Source organism: Mizuhopecten yessoensis, unplaced genomic scaffold (genome assembly GCF_002113885.1).
Source record: "Mizuhopecten yessoensis strain PY_sf001 unplaced genomic scaffold, ASM211388v2 scaffold716349, whole genome shotgun sequence".
Taxonomy (NCBI): domain Eukaryota; kingdom Metazoa; phylum Mollusca; class Bivalvia; order Pectinida; family Pectinidae; genus Mizuhopecten; species Mizuhopecten yessoensis.
In genome coordinates this window covers 740,411-756,425 of record NW_018480072.1, presented here as the reverse complement: position 1 = coordinate 756,425, position 16,015 = coordinate 740,411, and the positions used below count along the sequence as shown (strand labels likewise).

The window sequence follows — 16,015 nt, the reverse complement described above, 5'->3', positions numbered from 1 at the left end:
GCGGTATGTTGGTGTATCTGCTGCCGACTTTTAGATGTTACCTCACTAAAATACCATGCCGAAAACACCTAGCACAGTAACCCACCGATCACGTTATACTGACGATGGGTTAACAATTTTTGCTATCAACCTAAATTCTGAACGTTAATTAGGGATTAAGGGGTTAGTTAACAATTCCAATTTTGAAGACTGTGGTATATCCCAGCATGGGACAGAACCCATTGCCTACCTTACTTGAGCGAACATTAAACAACAATGCCAAAAGAGATTTATTAACAAGAGAGGCGTAAGGAAACAAAACGGTTGTTAGGAAGTAGAGTGGAGGTATACGCATAATTTATTGATATAATAAATCCCAATCGTTGCGATGGGAGAAACAGATTTATTTTTGTCGCTTTAGTGTCCACAAGCAGAGGACACAATAGAGCAGATGTACAAAGAATTATGATGATGTTATGTTCCCAATGCGATACACAATACTGATATTTCTATAAAACACATTCCGATCACTAGATATATTGATTTGCAATCACCTAAAGGCTGGTGACAAGTTAATGACGTCATTAAATTTGACATTTCAACGGATTGCAGAATTGGAATTTCAATAAATCCTGAAAGATGTTTTAAACTTTGTCATCACGGACGTCAAGTTTATATTTGACTAGACATATTAAAACAAATACAACGTATTTGAACCAGTAGTCGTAATTTCTCTTATGAAAATAACTGACGGGTGTCACCACTGACAAGTTCGTTGTTAATCAAGCTTTGTTAGCTCTTTGTATTTCATTTTATCTTGATGATAACCATTGGTGCTACTCTTGGTGTTGGACTGTTCTAATCATTTAAAGGCGGAAAACTACCGCGAAGTTCATGATAGGTAATCGGAATATGCCTGTACTTCCGGTTGCATTATCGTTGATGGTTGCATACGCTCTCTGCACTCCTGGAATGTGTCATAGCAAAATTGAAGGCTCAGTGTGCACCACATTGTGGATGAGACAAGAAGACTAGTGTACATCAAAGGAATCTCGCGGTCGCGTAACGGGAAAACTGGCAGGCTTTGCGGCATTGTGGTCAGCATCATATACGAGGAAAGTGTGTCAGGTAAAACTTTCATCCGTCCTAATGCTGGTCAAAGTGGTATGTAATTACGGACTGGTCAGCAGTTGTGAGGAGTACTTTATGAAGTATAACAAATCTGGACAGAATTGGCATCTAATTACGATAAGACAATGCTGACAGACATCGATGGATGTTAGTCTGAATGGCATCGTATTACCTGCACTATTGCACTTTGAAAAGACAACAATACGCATCACGATGTCATGAGCTGTTTACCCAATCTGCTGGACAGGGGCGACGGGACATCCAGTTCCATACGAACCACACGCCAGTGAATTTCCTACTCCTACCTTTAGACAGCTAAAACAGAACACGTTACCACAGGAACATGTCATAGTTTTACATCCCTTCAGATGCTCTATGAACTGGAAGCACTTAGGGCATGCGCGTATGCTTGGAACGTTTGGAATATTGCTGTAACCCATGGTCACTTTTCCGCAGTTTCGTAATAAGTCATTCGTAGCTCCTTTGTCAATAGGCTTTATGCCAAGAGTCGTGATGCGTGCGATCTGATCAATTCGTTGTTTGAAGAAGATCCTTTCATCATCAGACAAAGCAGCCTTGTTCGTGATTTCCTCAAACGTCCATGTCGTGAGGCATATCTTACATCTGAATGTTGCGTTACTATCCTTGAGTGACGTCAGACAGAAGCGGTAAAGATTATCTGGTGCTGAAAAGTGGAAATATGTAGGTATATACATTTGTATGTAAACCATGATAGACAGAATACCGTGCAAATCGAAATTTTCGCGGTGAGGACATATCCGCGTTTTTAGCAAGTAAGCGCGAAAATATTCACATGCGAATATTTATTTATAGATTATAGATATATAGAATATATAGAATTCGGAACCATTGTCAACGCGAATGTTTCTATACCGCAACCTATTTAAAGGGTAATAATGAGAACTTTTCTACACGCGAAATTAAAAAATGATAGAAGCGTGATAAATAAGTGGATTATTGTTTAAGTAGGAAATTTCGGGTTGACAATATTGCTGCACAGTTATAGCTGCATTGTGACACTGTATTTCTCGGGAGAGATTATGGAGAACTGGAAAAAAATCATCAATCTTGAAAATCCTCTCCTCAAGAACGTCTACCTTTCTTCGTACCAAATGAAAGTTAAAAAGGTGAATTATTTCCAGACGAAATGTTCATATGTACATTCGCTTTACTAGTCCTTTGTCTGATAAAGGTGACAGCTTACATATTGCGCTAGTCATCGAAAGCATTCCATACGTTGTGCTATATGAACCTGAATACAATCTATATTTAGTATTTACTAACCGGAAGTAAATGCTTAGACAATTAATTATCGGGGTTTAACGTCCTCGCAACAGTCAGGGTCATATGAAAACGGGGTTGAGAAATAAACAGGTCGTTTTAGTTAACCGTTCAAAAAATTAGGTGAATACAAAACTTACTGACGGCGTGACCACAGGCCATTTTGACGCGTGCTCCGTCCGCCATATAACCCTCGAACATGTCTGGTGCCGTACTTCCAGAAAGGGCACATATTGGTCTTTCCTTGGGGTGTATGATCAGCGCCATCTCACTTTGTGACGTCATTTCCTCTTTGGTCTCTACGATAAAAGGGCCCCTCACAATGTCAATGCTGTCACTCGTCACATTGTTCATACAAGCAAGATGATGCTTGATTTCTGCATACGATTTAATCTGAATTGAGAAGGAATAATGTAACAGTCAATATTAGCGTTTTAAAAAGAAAATAACAATAACAAAGCATATCCCCCGTTAAGGATCCTTTTCCCACTGCATTGTGGTTTATTGTCCTGGATACATGTACAGTAACCTCCCCTTAACTTCCGTTTGGATATAACGTTAGCACAGTTTGGCAGGACACTTCCGTTAACCTTTAGTAGCTCAATCAGTTACAGCGATAGTGTATCAAGGATTTAAACCCCGGTTTAGCCCCGCTAATGAGTTTACGTTCAATATACTGTTGTTGATGATATTTTGTTCATTTCATCTTTATTATTTCTCATAAAAGTCATGAAAGGTATGGTTTTCTATTCAGAAATGATTTATGAATAGTCATACCGGAAAGAAACAGTTTTCCAACCCTTAGTTAATTTGTTGACAGTGGTAGATGAATCCTTAAGTGTAAGTGAAGCATCAACCGATGCATCAGCATATATACCTCTGTGTTATTAACAATAATACGGTATGTAGCTCTTATTTTTCGAAAAAAAAAACATTCATTCATTTAATCATTTCATATTAACGACTTTGAACAAAATGTAAAACATATTCATCGTGCGAACTTCTGATATAGTTAATTACTCAGTTGCTTATTGGCAGTCGTTTGCGAAATTGAAACCCCGGAAAATTGCTCCGAAACCCAAACGGCACAAATAGCATCCCGCGAAATATCGTTAGCATCTTCAACTGAAATATATTTATAGTAATTAAAATTACTAAGTTTTATTAAAAAAAAGCTGCTGTATCCAAGGGTTCCACCATAGATGATACATTTCTTCTCTGATCCCTATGAACAGGACTTTGTCATGACATTAACAGGTTCCAGATATGAAAATGATTACGAGAGCGAACCTTGGATTTTAATGATGCGCTAACTGTAAAATACAGTGTTTTTTTAACAAGAGTTGCCCCCTCGTTTAAGGGCGAAAATAAAACGACCGCGTCAATTTATCGCTTTACAGTAAAGATTTTCAGTACACAAGGACAAAAAGACAGAAAATGACCGAGGAGACTCTAAAACACAAAGAAAGATATCACGAACCCACACTCTGAAACCAGTTAGCAGTTACTGATCTACATATAGCGACCGTCAAAGTCATGCATAGTTACTATAGCAATTACTAAAAATATCGATGCGGCGTAAGAAGGCGCATAATTAAAACTTTGATGCCAAGCAAAGCCAGACAAAGAAAGCATTTACTGCACCATATGTCGAGTTCATCGCTCTGGGATCATCAGTGGTATTGAAGGTCAAATGGAATAAATATCTGACGTGAAATGTTCCCAGACAGCGAACGGGAAATCGTATCAATAAATTCCTTTAAAACGTTAAAATTTACAAATTGAAGCCATAACAGATAATATTTTCTTGAATGAATTTTCATATCATTAATGTTTCTCTATTTCGCCAATGGAAGACTTTTTTCATGTTATATCTAATAACCTATAAAAAAAATGGCAACACTAAAAATGATGACGTTGTATACAACATGTTTGGGTGCCGTGTTTGTAGTTCTAACCTCTTATTGGTTACAGTTACTAGGCAATTCCTTAAGTAAACTGCACGGAATAAAATATACAGCTACGAGGCAGATAGTCCACCCGCAAAGTCAGCAGCTACCTTGTTACTTAAAACAATTACAAAATGTACTAGAAATCCGACATTAGAAAGCACTTATTTGAAACTGAATTTGAAATAATCAAATTTAGCTATGGAATCATTTTCACATCGACACTCTATCAAATATTCACTGAATAACACCACTTTAATGTACCAAAAGGAAAATATTTGGACAATTGTGACACAAAAAACACTTCCGCCGAATCTTAACTTACCTGGTCNCGGCCCCTTCTTAACCTTAAAAAAAAAAAAAAAAAAAAAAAAGAAGTCTTTTTTCATACATTCTTTAATAAAAGTAATTGAATGTCGCATTGGAGTATTGCCAAAAAATACGAGAAGAAAAAGTGTGACAATGAACGGAATAGCAGGTCATATTTTTGTATTTCAATAATTTACAGATAATTTCAACAATTAAAACACCAACGCCTCTTCATGTGTTCATATTATAAAACATAGCACATTGAAGGCACGAAGATAGCTGTTTGATTTATCTCAGGTAAAAAAAACCACCTGACCAATCGCTAGCCTGATACTTGTCCTTTGAAGATTACAAAGGAGAGACGTACAACTTCAAAGCCTGTCAATTTTTACCGTTGTGTGACCGCGAGATTCTTTTGATGTATTTCAAAGGATCAATCTAGTCTTCTTATCTCATCAACAAGGTGGCGCACACTGTGCCTTCAATTTTGCTATGACATATTCCAGGGGTGCAGAGAGCGAAAGTGAGCGTGATCCCTGGATATCGAGGATGACGTACCCCCTGGATATCGAGGATGTCTAATACTAGACATTTGAGACTTTTCTTCAATTTTGGAATGAAAGATCGTATTTCGAGCTAAAATACGATACAAGCATATGATAAGTCATTTTAAAGGACACTTACTACTCTTTCTATGTACATGTATATTGTATGTATAGTTTTATATGAGTTATGTTATGAAAGACATGTTGTTATTTTTGGCCATTTGTACTGTAGATTGAGAGACCTAGCTTATCCATTCTCCATTTGTTTCAGTTTGTTTTAAACGTGGTTATACTTTGAGCTTTTACAGTTCTTATTGCGAAAAGATTGCTTTTCAAAGCGTCCTGCATTACTGATTTGCCCTGCTGACTGACATAGCTCTCTAAAGTTTTACAAAACTGCAAGATTTATTGTCATATACCGGCGCGTAGCTGCCATGTTGTATGGTCCAAGCTAGTGATTATATTTATATATATATATATATATATAGGTGTTTTTACGTTTTTTAAGGAAAATATCAAATTTGGCTGTTTTTGTCCATAATGATAAACTCATAGATTTTTGTAACTTCAGAATCTAGGTTATTCGATGTCAATTTTATTATTAGTAATTTAATGTTATGTTCTATCATATCAATAACAATTCGGCTCGTTTGTTTAAGAAATTCTAGATAAATGTGTATTGAATAAAAGCCACAGAGTTTCTACAATTCATATTAGTTCGGGTAGGGGCGTTACGCTGGCTGGATGGAAAAGTGTCATTGCATTTCGTTTAGACAGATACGCGCCTGATATTAAGACTATTAATTTAAGATCCTCGGCGAAGCCTCAGGTTTTGCTAAACCCTTTGAAAACCCTTAGGAATTTCCCTATTCTACACCCCTGGGCATAAAAAAAATATAATATTCTTTATTCTTACACCCCTTTCTTACCCTGGACAGCTCTATCTTACACACACGGAAAATGGAGAAAAAGTGTGTATGTTATCTGTTGGGGCCAACTTGTTACGCTATTAAGGGTTCTGTATGTGTAAATATTTTCTCCAGGTATGGGGTCAACTGCTCGACCACATGGGTTTTCTCCGGGTACTCCGATTTCCTCCTACGGTAAGACCCCGCGCGCTAACATCCGGGCCAACAAGAGTGATTAATATAAGTTGAAATAAATTGTTTCGTAATTGTTGTAAAATAAATCAAGTTTATATTATACAACAATGTTTGTATGCAGAGTGCCTTTAATTTATTACCAAAGAATTAGCTCTCGTTTTGTACAACCCGGAAAAGACTGTTAACTCCTATTCAAGTTAAAAATAATACGAGTCATTGTGTTATTTAAAATGTATTATAATTCATATCATTAATGCTTTTTACATTACAAAGTACTAATAAGGGCCTCGCATCTAATCCGGTGGTGGTGTCCTCTAGCACGGACTGAAATAATCTAATTCCGTGCCTATAATAATCACGGTGTTCGTCCGTCCGTTTACACTTTCGTTTCCGAAGATTTTCTTGGAAACCGAAAGACTAATCTTTCTGAAATTTGACATGGTGATACACTGCAAACTGTAGATGCGTAATAAGGGGTTGAACCGTTTTTAATGTCAAGGTCAAGGTTACATTTACTAAAATTAGATTGGGGATTGGGGAATGGAGGTCGGTCAGGCACATGGTGAAACCGTTGCTGACCTGTCAGTGTTTCTAGTTTTTTTTCAAAAGTTTTAAAAAGATGTTCACATTCATAATACACAGATGCTATAATGTACATGTGGTATAATATACACATGTGGCATAACATACATATATGATATAATGTACATGTGATATAACATACATGGATGCTATAATGGACATGTGATATAACATACACATATGATATAATGTACATGTGGTATAATATACACATATGGCATAACATCCATATATGATATAATGTACATGTGATATAACATACACTATGCTATAATGAACATGTGGTATAATATACACATATGGCATAACATACATATAAGATATAATGTACATGTGGTATAATATACACATGTGGCATAACATACATACATGATATAATGTACATGGGGTATAATATACACATATGCTATAATGTACATGTGATATAATATACACATATGCTATAATGTACATGTGATATAATATACACATATGCTATAATGTACATGTGATATAATATACACATATGCTATAATGGACATGTGGCATAACATACTCAGGTTGTAAAACACATACAAAATGTATGTTATATATTCAGAAAATACTACTCTGCCCCATGTACAGTTAACTTGTTAGTAGTCAACAGCTTACGTCTACACCTATAGATACTCCAACGATTTTCCTGCTCATCAAATAAAGTACGGTCGGGCAATATCACTATAGAGCAACAGATCCATACATTATCATGTAAAGCACGTACCCGCCTCCTGAAATGTGAAGATTTCCAGAAAACATCCGAAAGACGTTATTTTACATTCACAAATAAACAATTTGAGTACGAAAGGAGGCCCCCGGGCATTGAACCTACCTTTGAATCAAACATACACGAAATTCTTAATTAATAGTATTCCTCTTAGTTAATATATTACTTACGTACAGTTTGTCCCTCAGTGCTTCGTTTTGTAAATTTTTCCTGAAGAATTAACACACATGCTATATTTAGTAACGTGGGTTTCATTACTCGGACGGGGTGCTGGTAAAGTAAATCACTGTTTATACTTTCACTTTCGTAATCGATGACGTACGTATGTAAATTTCTTCACTGATCTGTGGCATTAAATATTTCTGAAACTTCACACACATATTAAGCATAATAAAATATTAAATTATGGTTTGGCTTTAAGAACGCAGAGGTCAGGTTAAGGTCACTATACGTAGCTGTTACTATTTGCAGGATTTTTAGTCATCGCTAACGAATTTTCACGAATTTATTTATCTACAAATTATTATGAATGAAACTTCATGATGTAGTTGATAAAATCGCATCTCAAGGTGCTGCATTCAAGGTCATCGCTATGGCAACTTTATTTATTGTCAGATATATCAATTAAAAAGCTCATATAACGTACTTGTCATTTCGAGGTGGGTGCGCTCAATGTCATGTTTAGAGTCACCGCTACTATAGTCTCAGGAAACTATAATTTTATTCTTAACATTTTTTTCCCTATTTCAACAACAGCCGAGAAGTTGTCAGACTGATAGATTCAACCCACCCTCGGCCCCATGCAAACATCTTAGTAATAAGCGTTGATGCGACTTTCTCCTGGGACCCGAGGTTGCCCTCCACCAATATCAAATTCAACAAAATCATAGTATTGAAGTAAACAATTAAGATCGCGAGGAATTTATATATTTATATTTCCCCCATCACGTTTCTGTTTTTTGTTCTTTCTGAAATGTAATGTTGACAAAACAAGTCAGTATAGGAGATCCAAAGTATTTCAGCCGGTTTTATTCAAAATTGACTGGCGCTATCCAGAAACGTATATAACATGATATGCCGATGTCTCTGTCGCGATGTATTGTGAACAATCAGAAACATAATAAATAGATATATTCGATGTCAGTTTTAATACGGGTTAGACAGTGGCTGGAAGAACGGAATTATATCATAATGCTAGCTAGAATTTAAGATATCTAGCGTTAGAGGTTTTGAAAAGTCATGAGTGAGGCCCGAAATTCTGCAATGACAATAGTCTCAAGTGATACAAATGTAGTAAGAGCTACAGATTGCGTTAAAAATATTGCAGATATATTTTTTCTTTAATATTGAATTGAACTAGGCCTATCATCCTTGTTAAATGTTGGCTTTTTTATGTTTTTATTTATTTCTATATTTCTATAGTTTTTAGATCATGCTAAAAAAATCTTCAGTTGAAAAGATAAACAAACACAACAGTCGTGCAACGTCATCGATTCTAAAAGAAGTCATTTGAAATGTTCCCAATGTATGGAGTTTCTTCTGAAAATTATTTATTAAAGCTTATATATATATATCCTTCCACGGGAAAAGGTTCCCAATGCATAGCCTAGGCTACCACACGGCGACACGAGAATCCGGACCAAGTGGGGTTTCCAGCTTACCTCCCTTCCTTCTTGCATAGGGGGCGCTGAAGTTTGAGCAATGGCGCTGACCATGGGTGAAAATGCGGTGTAATCTGTTTGGTTAATACTTTAGTTATTATAATAAAAAGCGACCGCATTACCAATATGCCTCCACCAAAAGGAAAGCCAATTGGACATAGGAACCAAAGGTAGTGTGCATATATTTCATGTCAAGGACCATCGGGATGCAAATCACTAACTATTTAGCATGTTCATGATGTTGTTTATTGATTTCATGCCTGCTCCACAGGGCCAGGGGTTCGTATACCAGTAGCATATGTGTGTATTTCAGACATTTGTAACGAAACCCTGTGCTTGCTCCGTACAGTACAGTAGACTTTTGGGTTTAGCTGCTTCGGAGTCGAGTTACCGTATACTTCCTTATTATTATTGCTGTCTACGTATACAAATATAAGGTTACTTCTGAGTATATTTCTTTTAAACACTTGGTATACGGTTTTGGAGTGCTTGATTCGAATAATCCGAAGAATAACGATGACATGATAATTCCACGTTCCCATAATTATATATAAGTCTTAAAGGGAATTGATTTCATGAATGCTAGTCGTTTCGGTAACAAGTCGTTTCAGGACAAAATTAAGTCGTTTCGGGACATATAAAAAATATCATAAAAATATAAATGAATGTTACAAGTTACATTTCTCTTTCCCGTTTCATAAAAATCTGTGTAAACACATGTACAGCTTTCGTCGTAGCCTATAAGCAATGACGCCACGATTTATGTGTACACAAGAGTACGCATATGGTGGCTCGACCTACCCGTGCTTGGGATAATTATTTTTGCCAATTAACGCCACGCTCGGATTGCTTGGGGTATATACGTACCTGCAGACATGTACTACCTGATTGACAACAAGTTGTTAATTTGATGAAACTAATCCCATTACAAGTACCGAACGTGCAATATCAATTAATCAATTATTTTTACATAATTTCATTCGTTATTGAAGGTTCCTTGTTTGATATCGTGACAACATGTTTCCATTTTACTCTATTCCCTATTAATGTGGCCAACTTTATCAAGTTTCCCGTTTTACAAAAGTACTATCTTGACAGTAAATTCTGCACATAAAAAGTACACAATTTTACAATGTAGACTAGTAGGGTGTGTGTCTGCATTTCACACATTTTCTATCGTTTTCAAATCTCTGCAATCGAAAGGACAACAACAAATGATTTTATTCTTATTTCATATAACAAGTATTATACAATATAAAAATGTATACCATATGTAACAATAAATAATTACATTATATGTGACACTTCAGCTAACTATAAAGTCTCATCTCTTTACTCTTTTTTTACTAAATTTTGAAAACTACTCAATGAAAAAGTAAACAAAACAAACTTAAACATGTGTGCTAAACAACCAGACATAAACATGTGTGCTAAACAAACAGTAGAAAATAACGGGGAAATGACCCGGAAAAAAGTCCCGAAACAACCTCCGTCTTGTTACCGAAACGACCTAACACCGATTTCATGACATAAGCACAAAGCAATCAGATTTGAATAGCCAGGATCGTTGAAAGTATGCTGTACCAGTCCATGAATTGATATCAGGAAGTGAAGGTGAACTGTTCATGAAAAAAAAGATAAATGATCTTAGTGTTACAAGTCTACGGGGACTATTTTTGTGCATTTGTTATTGTGACAGACCAGGACCTGCAAACTACAGATATGTCTTGTGCACCTTTGTAAAATAATAGCTGCTTCCTAAATTATGTCTTCTTCGGCTTAGCTCATTCTGTAGAGAGTAAGACTAGTAAACCAGAGGTCCCAGGTTCAACTCTAATTAGCAGATCATTAAAACAAATGACTTCTGTTATAATGGCCCCATGTAGAGATATGGGAAATATTGATAAAAACACAAGAATCACTATGACTCAAGAAAAACTTGACAAATTCTTTGAAGGGGAGTATGTTACCCTGGTAAAATAATACTAGCTAGTTTATTCAATTCCTACCAACTGGGCTTGGTAGAACTTCTCTACTAGATCTTAATAATATTATATATTAGCCATATCAATGCATGGTAGAGTCGACTAAAGTTATTTAGGGGTGAAAGGGTTAATAAAATTATGTATTAGCTTATACGTTTTAGTGTTAAACTAGTGTAAACCAGATCAAGGTCCATGGTTTCAACTCCTACCAGAGGGATTGAAAAAATAATGACCACAGTTACAGATGGGTGCTTGAACTGGGTAAACCCACAGAGTTTAGCTGGCATTGCATTTCTTCCACCATGTGCGATTCTCACATTATCTATTTATCCACAGAAGATCAAAAGTTGTCATCATACCATCAGAATATATATAGCATCTACAGTAGAGATAGAGCTCAAAGTAACCCATATATATGTAGTGAAACTGGCCTGGGTCAATCGTCGACCAACTCTTTTTTGAAGTACAAGGTTAATGCTTGACAAGGGGATACCGAAACTAGTTGTGTCTTTGGAGGCAAAGACTTAGAAAAAGGAGGAAGGAATGTAGCAGAACTCAGTTCAGTCGATCGTCATCGACCAGGTAGCTCAATTGGTAGAGCGGCTGTCTAGAGTTCGGAAGGTCTCGGGTTCAAACCCTGGTCTGGTTACACTAGTACTACTAGTAGCGCTGTGGATTTTTCCGCTCCTATTACATATATACAATGTAGGAGCTAAACCCAAACATAGGGTACTGTATTCTATTCACATTGGTTGATTTCAATCTCATGATCATGAAGACATACTGAATACCGGCTGTTGTACATGTACTGGTCATTGACAATTTCTACCCTAGAACACTCAAGCTATATATGTAATTATGCGTTAGGCTCTGAAATAGTAAATCAACTGTGAAGAAATTAGATTTTAAGAATTTCAAGATTTTTTTATGTTCTTGAGGATAAATGAAATGGATACATGTATTACTTGAAATTCTTTTAATTACAGACATATGTTACAGACTGAAAAATGAAATACGCCTTATTGTAATTATAGAATTACCGGTACATGTTGACATTTGATTGTAAATTGTAACACAGACTTACAGCTGATACAGCTTTGAACTTGAGTCAGTTAAAGAAGGGTCTTAGGTTTTATTATTTTAAAATATCAGATCTATTTCGAATCCCTTAGTTCCAAGATACGGTAAAACCTCATGGTACTTAAATTAAAGCTGACAGTGCAAGTAAAAATGCTATCAATTGAGATATTTTTTTCTGGTTTTGAGATCTTCCCCATCCAATCTCTTCCAAAAATAGTTTCTTAGGAAGGATCAACATTTAAGTTTGTCCTTGGAATTGCTTGGTAACGAGTATGGGTATCGATAGAAGCGATAGTCGAAAGAGATGGGGAAGATCTCAAAACCAGAAAAAGTTTTTAAAAAAATCTCAATTGAAAGCTTTTTTACTTGCACTGTCAGCTTTAATATTTAATGTAATTCACAATACTACTCAATGTATTGAAGTAGATAAAGGGCTGGAGACATTTTTTATTGTTCACATTCACTTAGTCAACACATATATGCATACATATTGACAAAATAGCTGTACATAAAACACATAATAAGTTTCAGAAACAAATATATCTACTTTTACAATAGAACTAATATAAATATAAAGAAAGGTTGTTCTGATCTTCATAATCATGAAATGAGATTCTAGAATATTGTGCATGATTGGGTTTAGGATGTGAATATGATCTTAAAAACCGATGTTTAGGGAATTTAGCAGAAATAGATAGACATTGATTTGATAAAATAACATATCCAACTAAACTGATGAATCAGAACAAACTTGTTAGAGACAATTCAATGTACCGGGGTATTTGGAAGTAGATGTATAATTCTAGTTGATATACTGGTTATTTGTATATATAAATTTGTAGATTGAAATATATGTTTGCGTTGGTCAAAAGAATTTGTCATGATTAGCATATAGCCCTCCTTCTAAATAATAATTTATTAAGTATTATTTGTATATCAATATTTTCAATTTTTGTATTTTTCAGGTCTTATTCAAGTAGTAGATCAAGGTCTCTTTCTCCATATCAAAAGAAAAGCAAATATTTGAAATCAAGATCAAGGTCACCACGATCCGCCAGACGTAAATCGCCACCTTCTAAGTTTCATCAGAGTCAACACCGGAATTACGCTGCTTCTGCAAGGAAAAGGATACCCTCCGGCAAACCATACAATTTGAAAAAGAGGAGCAGAACACCTTCACCATACGGACGAGGTTCACCTCCTCCACACAAGTCAACAGCACGGCCTAAGACATCACACACTCAATTACAAAGGAGGTAAGCACACAGCATGAAAAAGGAGGTCAGTTCATTACAAAGGAGCTCAAGGTAAGCACGCCTTATCACAAAGCAGGTGAGCACATCTCATCACAATGGAGGTAATGCAAGGCTCATCCCAATTGGGGGTAAGCACATTGCATCAGAAAAGAGGTAAGCACTCCTCGTTTAAAAGGAGGTAAGAATTCACTTCACATGAGCTAAACACACCTCATCATAAAAGGTGGTAAGCATGCCTCATCACAAATTTAAAGAAAGCACACCTCATCACAAAGGAGGTAATATAAGCATAGGTCATCATGATGAAGGCACGGTAGTCTATTGGTAGGACGTCGGGCTCAAGACCGAAGGGTTGCAGGTTCGAGCCACGGCATAGCACTGTGTTGTATCTTTGAGCAAGATACTTTACTCCGCTTAGACCCTATAACTACGGATAATAATTTTTGAACCGCTTTGAGATGACCTACGAACTAGGTTGTGATAAAGCGGTATATAAGAACCTCCAATTATTATTATTATTATTGAGGTATGTCCAAAATATTGAATCTATGTACATGTGAAGAAAGCCAGTTACCACATATCATATACATTTGTAACTTGAGTTGTAAAAACTTAAGTGTTCATATGTATTATTATGATGCTCAAGGCTCTTGCTTCGCTTCAATTTTCGGGTTAAAATTTAAAAGTTAAAGTCACTTAAACATATTTATAACTGTATATCATGCTACATGTATTATTGCCTACTTCTGTCGCTTTTAGCATTTTCTTTATTCAATACATGTAGCTTTAGGTTCTTATAAGTGCCAATTCCGTTTTTTCGTATTGCAGAGTTATCTGCTCTAGTGAGCAGGTATTGATTGTTACGTCATTTGTTTGTGAGAGTAACATCATAAATTTTTGAGAAAACCATGTAATTTTCTCACACAAACTAATGACATAACAATCAATCCCTGCTCACAAGAGCAGATAACTCTGCAATACAGAAAGACGGAATAATGATCAGACAGAGATTCGTATAACATTTTCAGGTCTTAATTCATGAGTTCAATGTGTGTACCAGGGTTCAGGTCTGTCAGTTGATCTTTAACATTTAGCAGTTTTTTTTAGATTTTTTTCTCAGAATTTTAGAGTCAAAACATATGTCAAATAGACCTGTCCTTTAACACCCAAAGGTCAAAGATCAGTTTGAGGAGTCACAAACATACTCTCAAGGGTCAATTGAAAGCCCTTGGGTTGTGTAACAGTATTTGAAGGTCATGGTAAGGACAAAGGGGGGAGGGTATTACAGGTTAGTGAGACTTGTATTACTTTTTCTCTTTTTTTTAAATTTTGGTAAGTGCTGCTTACTTACCTTTTTGACCTTCTAACATTTTATTTAAATTTCACTTATAGAGACAAGTTGGACAACTCCAGGCCGTTAGAGGCAGGTGGTAACAGAGGAAGGTCACCAATCTATACAGGGTCCAAACAACATAGGCTGTCAGAGTCTAGCGGTAATAGGGACAGATCGCCAATATACACAGGGTCAAAACATGACAGGTTTGACCTTAAAACACGAAGGTCATGGTCACCAGAGCAATCCTTTCAGTACAGTGATAGAGATGGTAAGGGCCGATCTGGGGCCCAGAGAAGGAGGAGCCCCTCACCGGAATATAATATGGGGCAGGGCCCTTCCGCCATGTTGTTTCCTGCTGCAGCTAAATTCACATCCATTACAGGGCCGATCTCGATTCCACAGAGCCACACAACGGGAATAAAAATGACGTTAAATAACCGTTTTCAGTTTTTCGATGACTTAGAATTGCCACTGATTGTAGAGGACAACATTACAATAGGTATACATCGTCGGGGCCCCAATATGGTCCATGACTCTCATCAACAAATCATACGCAGTTTCCGGCAAGGAGATACGTTGGATGTTCACAGGAAAGATGAGGGAAAATATCCAATCTTCGACCGAGAGGAGATAAAAGTTTTTCGCCACGACGACATCTTGGATGACGAGGTTTACGAGGAGAAGAGGACAATCAGTGTGGCACACTCAAAACCTAAGGGCCGTCGAGATTCATACGAGACAGACCGTCGAATCATACAAGGGTAAATATATAACTTTTTTTATAACCTCATACTTAACGGATTTATACTGAAAAATGTTAACAGTATTTTAAATACATAGTGTTACACATGTCTTCCATTCCATCCTGTTGTATAAAGTAAAGATTTAATATATTTAATAATTCATTTTCATGACTCTAGCAACTTGATTTACGAACAGATTTTCACAGCTTTAATAATTATAAAGGTCAAGTATGAGAAAACTTTGGAGGAGTTCGTATTTCAGAGATTTCAACATTGACCCTACGGCTGAGGTCAATGTTGCTTTCTATAGGT

At 36.2% G+C, this 16,015-nt stretch overlaps 2 protein-coding genes across 4 annotated transcripts in view; one reads left to right on the top strand and one right to left on the bottom strand.

Annotated features, from left to right (window-relative positions):
• Positions 1-239: 239 nt before the first annotated feature.
• On the bottom strand, positions 240-3,454 carry LOC110443510. Its single transcript, XM_021487766.1, has 2 exons — positions 2,553-3,454; positions 240-1,795 (listed from the first exon to the last, which is right to left on the bottom strand). The coding sequence occupies exons 1-2, from the start codon at positions 2,764-2,766 to the stop codon at positions 1,338-1,340; spliced, it is 672 nt and encodes a 223-aa protein (XP_021343441.1). The 5' UTR covers positions 2,767-3,454; the 3' UTR covers positions 240-1,337.
• A 5,863-nt stretch (positions 3,455-9,317) lies between these two features.
• Positions 9,318-16,015, top strand: part of LOC110443490 — a 28,230-nt gene continuing 21,532 nt past the window's right edge. For all 3 annotated transcript variants that reach the window (XM_021487721.1, XM_021487720.1, XM_021487719.1), the window contains exons 1-3: positions 9,318-9,473; positions 13,334-13,624; positions 15,017-15,721. In XM_021487721.1, coding sequence (XP_021343396.1) covers positions 9,430-9,473; positions 13,334-13,624; positions 15,017-15,721 — 1,040 coding nt within the window. In that variant the 5' untranslated portion in view covers positions 9,318-9,429. The remainder of the gene's footprint in view (positions 9,474-13,333; positions 13,625-15,016; positions 15,722-16,015) is intronic.